The sequence below is a fragment of the Aplysia californica genome, unplaced genomic scaffold, assembly GCF_000002075.1.
Source record: "Aplysia californica isolate F4 #8 unplaced genomic scaffold, AplCal3.0 scaffold00419, whole genome shotgun sequence".
NCBI classification, from domain to species: domain Eukaryota; kingdom Metazoa; phylum Mollusca; class Gastropoda; order Aplysiida; family Aplysiidae; genus Aplysia; species Aplysia californica.
The window spans coordinates 507,698-512,242 of record NW_004797689.1 but is presented as its reverse complement, the minus strand read 5'-3'; the positions used below and the strand labels follow the sequence as shown (position 1 = coordinate 512,242).

At 43.2% G+C, this 4,545-nt stretch overlaps 2 protein-coding genes across 2 annotated transcripts in view; both read left to right on the top strand.

Annotated features, from left to right (window-relative positions):
* LOC118478209 overlaps window positions 1-1,936 on the top strand; it is a gene marked incomplete at its 5' end in the record, with an annotated part of 4,646 nt that extends 2,710 nt beyond the window's left edge. The window contains 3 exon segments of the mRNA XM_035971337.1: window positions 304-401; window positions 1,157-1,268; window positions 1,862-1,936. Coding sequence (XP_035827230.1) covers window positions 304-401; window positions 1,157-1,268; window positions 1,862-1,936 — 285 coding nt within the window.
* Window positions 1,099-4,545, top strand: part of LOC101860989 (neurogenic protein mastermind) — a gene marked incomplete in the record, with an annotated part of 8,290 nt that continues 4,843 nt past the window's right edge. Inside the window, 4 exon segments of the mRNA XM_035971335.1 lie at window positions 1,099-1,268; window positions 1,902-1,937; window positions 2,712-2,852; window positions 4,287-4,452. Of these exon segments, the coding sequence (XP_035827228.1) occupies window positions 2,784-2,852; window positions 4,287-4,452 (235 nt within the window).

Sequence of the window (4,545 nt, the reverse complement as noted above, 5' to 3'; positions counted from 1 at the left end):
TAACACACTGATAGACACCCACACACACACACACACACACACACACACACACACACACACACACACACATGCTCACACAGCACCAGGTATAAGGCAAGGTAGTGTACTCACCCACTAACCCATCTAACTCCTAGATAAACATGCATCTATGAGAACTGGTAAACTGTCAATCAGACAGGAATTGTGTCTGTGGTTTTGTGTTGGATGTATGTATTGGATCTTTAAAAACTTGTTATGGTCACATAATAAAATAACTTCTGATGAACATCTCAGTTCTCTTTTCCCTGTTAAAATTTCTTTTAGTGTCATTGGCGTTTGACGGACAAAGTTGACACTGTAGATAATCAGTTTCTCTTTGCTGCGATCAGTATACGTCATCCAAATTTCTTTGAGCAACTCTGGTATAGTGTGCTCCTTCTTTCCTATAAAAAAGCTATCGTCTCTATCTCCCCTCCTCCTTTTTTGTGTTTGTTACTCTCTTGCAACACCTCTAATCTTCGGCACTTATATGACCTTATTGCGGTGCAAGTGCCGTAAAACTCTGACTAAAACTTTGAGCAACTGATGTATGTGTGCTCCCATCACAGACACCTGGTCGTCATTTTGACTGGATTTTTGGCTGTTCGTATTGCCCTTTGTGGCCTTTGCTTTTTGCTTTTTCACAAAAATTATTTATCACATGCTCTTGATGCTTGAAGTGTTAAAGTCTTGTTCAGGTTCTATGTATTGTACTAGTGACTTTTATGTCACTCTGCAAAGTTCTTTATACTTCTTAAAGTTGTAAATTGAGCTCTGATAACGTGCAATGTACTGACATGGATTTGGTAGTGATATGCTGAAGAAATGTGAATGTTTCAGTTCTTCTCTGATGTCACTTTTTTTTTTTACCTTTCCTGCTGGGAAAAAAACTAAACAAAACCAAAAAAAAACAATAAAAGGAAAGAAAGGGGAGAAAATCAGTAATATTGTAAATAAAATAATAAAATGGGGAGCATAACCTCCCTCCTCTCCTCCTGGACCCCCCCGCCCCCATCTACTCAAGAAAAAATTACAATTACCACCCGTGGCAATTGCATTATGGTTTGAGATTTTGTTCAGAAAGCCAGTTTGCATCCTTGGGTTAAGTGACATCTCACCTCTGGTTTGTTGTACGCAGGGTGACCCCGGCAGGTCAGATCGAGGACGACGGAGATTTCAGCGACTTCTACAAACTTCCCGATGAGTTGGATGAGTTTACGCGACTGGAGATACAGGCATCGCAGGATGAGGTGAGGTCATCATCATCATCATTATCATCATCATCATCACAGGAAAGGCAATGATGATGATGTGACTGTATAACTTGCATCACTACTGTGTTTCTTAATCATAACACCTGGACATCATCTCATCCCAGCCTTCCTTACCAGCAGTCAGGGTATAGGCCACGAACAAACGCTTTTCACATTTCCCTATCCTGGGCTAGCCTCTTGAAATTATTCCATGTGAGATGAGAACAGTCTTGTGAAATTGTCCACTCTTTCCAGTTCCCCAAAATCGCCCAAGTATGAATATTATAGGTAGCTTCCGAGGAACTTGCGATAGAGCCTACTACCAGACTGGTGCAAGTGCTTGGCGATGCCCTATCTCTAGAACAAAGCTCCTCCCTTCCCCTCGGACCCTCAAAGTACTCTGAAAAGGTCTGAGCTCTCCTATTTTCTTTTTTTTTGCCCATCGAAAAAACCCTGATTGGATTTGCGTAAAATTGTATTTTTTTCAACTCTTAAATTTCTTTCAGATGTGAATGAAGTGAATTTCATTTCATATGATGAGCTTTGCTTAAATTTCTACTCTAACTGTTTCACCCCATGTTTTGTTACAGTTGCTCACCAACTTTTCTGTTGTGCTTTTCTCCCTTGCAGGAGCTGGCGAGATTATTGCAAGAACAAGAGCATAAGGTACTGGTGGCAAAAAGATCACATTTTATTGTTCTCCATAAAGAGCTGAGGGGGACACAGCGTCCTAGGAGAAACACGCAGATACTCGATAAATATTCTCCCCACATGAGAAATGGGCTTGAGTCTTCTGCATTTGCTGGTAAAGTGCCGAACCGCTACACCAGAGACGTCTGTATTTCTGCTCTGATTGCATTTGCTACAAGTCATTTCTGGTTCATTTTGTCCCCAAAAAATTGTTCAGTTGCTTTTGCGCCTGAAATGTTGCTAGTGAGGTTAGTGATTGTGCCATTATATCATTTGAAAGTTTACTTGAAGTGTAATGATACCTGGGATGTAGGCTGTATTGACAGTTACTACAAATGTCCGTTCAATTCTTGATTCAAATAGCAGGGGGTTGGAGGGCATCACTGGTAGGTCCTACTTTTTAAAACTTTCCCTCTGTTGTTTCTGTCCATTTGTCTTACTTTTGCCCTGCACCCAAAGACCATTACTGTGTCAATGTGCTTCTTCTTCTTCTTCTTCTCTCTCTCTCTCTCTCTCTCTCTCTCTTTCTCTATCTCTCTCTCTCTCCCTCTCTCTCTCTCCACTAAACTACCATTATTGTGTCTGCGTATATCTCGTTACTAAAGTCAAAACTTAGGAGCACGCTTTCTGAAATGGGGAAAAAAACTTTTAGTCTAAGGAAAAAACTTTCCAAGTATCGAACAAACTTTCCAACTTATGAACAAACTTTCCGACCAACGAAGTGACTGTCCCCATCTGTTTGTGTGGCAGAGGTCAAAGGCGGAGGTGGACCAGCAGAAGCTGCGTCGCATCGAGCAGCAGGACGAGCAACTGGCGCGGGTCATGCAAGAACAGGAGAAGATACGACTCAGGAAGGCCAAACAGAAACATCAGCTCAAGAAACAGGCTCAGGTGGGTGTGGTTGTTGTTGTGGTTGTTTGTTGGTGGCTGTGGTGGTGGTGTTGATGGTGTCATTGATGAACAACAGCTCAAGAAACAGGCTCAGGTGGGTGGTAGTTGTGGTTGTGGTTGTTGTTGCTGATGGTGGTGTTGTTGTTGCTGTTGATGGTGGTGATGGAGGTGTCATTGATGAACATTAGCTCAAGAAACAGACTTAGGTGGGTGGTTGTTGTTGTTGTTGCTGGCGAGGGTGTTGTTAGTGGTGGTGAAGTCATTGATGAACAATAGCACAAGAAACAGGGTCGGGTGGGTGGTTGTGGTTGTTGTTGCTGGTGGTGATGTTGGTGGTGATGGGGTCATTGATGAACAGCATTAGCTCAAGAAACAGGCTCAGGTGGGTGGTAGTTATTGTTTTTGTAGTTGGTGGTGGTATTGTTGCTGGCGGTGGTGTTGTTGTTGGTGGTGGTGTTGATAGTGTAGCTGTTGAAGGTGGTGATGGGGTTATTGATGAACAATAGCACAAGAAACAGGCTCGGGTGGGTGGTCATAGTTGCTAGTGTTGTTGTTGGGGGTGGTAATGGTGTAGCTGTTGTTGGTGGTGATGGGGTCATTGATGAACAACATCAGCTCAGGAAACAGGCTCAGGTGGGTGGTCGGGGTTGTAGTTGTTGGTGGTGGTGGCAGTGATGATGGTGGGGTCATTGATGAACAATAGCTCAAGAAACAGGATCGGATGGGTGGTCGTAGTTGCTGTTGTTGTTATTGGTTGTCATGTTTTTGTTGTTGTTAGGGATGGGGTCATTGATGAATATCAAGAGCTCAATAAACAGGCTCAGGTGGGGGAGTGGTGGTGTTGTCATTGTTGGTGTTGTTGCTGGTGGTGGTGGTTGGGTCATTATTGGTGGTGTTGTTATCGTTGATGAACACTGGCTAGAGATGGTGTCAGGGGGTTGTGGTTAAAGTAAAATATTGCTTTCATGCATCCTCTTAGGAAATTTGTTACTTGTGAAAAAGTACCTCTTTTATTTGTCTGCATATGACATTTTGGCTTGCAATGACATTTTAAACATAATGCATACAGGACATAGTTTACAAGTACCAGTAGGTTGATTATGTAATGACGTTTGTCTTATTACCAACTTGAACCAGTCTTGACTTTTGTCATATAACTCGTCGTGACTTATGACCTGTCATGACTTATTGGTTTTGATCAACTTCAACCAGTCCTGACCTTTGACTTAAGACAAGTCATGACGTTTGACCAGTAGCAACTAATGTCTGATGACTAGTAATGACCTATGGTCAGTAATGACCAATAAATGATGTTCGACCAGTAATGACTTGTGTCTTATTACTGACTTAAACGAGTCTTGACTTTTAACTTATGACCAGCCATCATCGCGTTTAACCAATAGTGACCAGTGTCCGTTATTTTTGTTTTCACAGAGGAAGCAAGCCGCGGAGTCGATGCCGCTGGGCGCGTCCGCCAACACCATGAACCAACAGCAACAACAACAAGAAGAGCACAGCCCAGTCACAGCCTCATCCTCCGTGCCCATCCCAGCCCGAGACAACAACAATAGCAACAGCGGGGGTGGTGGGGGGAGTGGAGGTGAGACAACTTCTTTCTACCCACGTCTGTGGTGTAGCGGTTTCGCTACTTCCCTGTCGCTTGCAATAGGCCTGAGATTGATTCCCTTGGGGG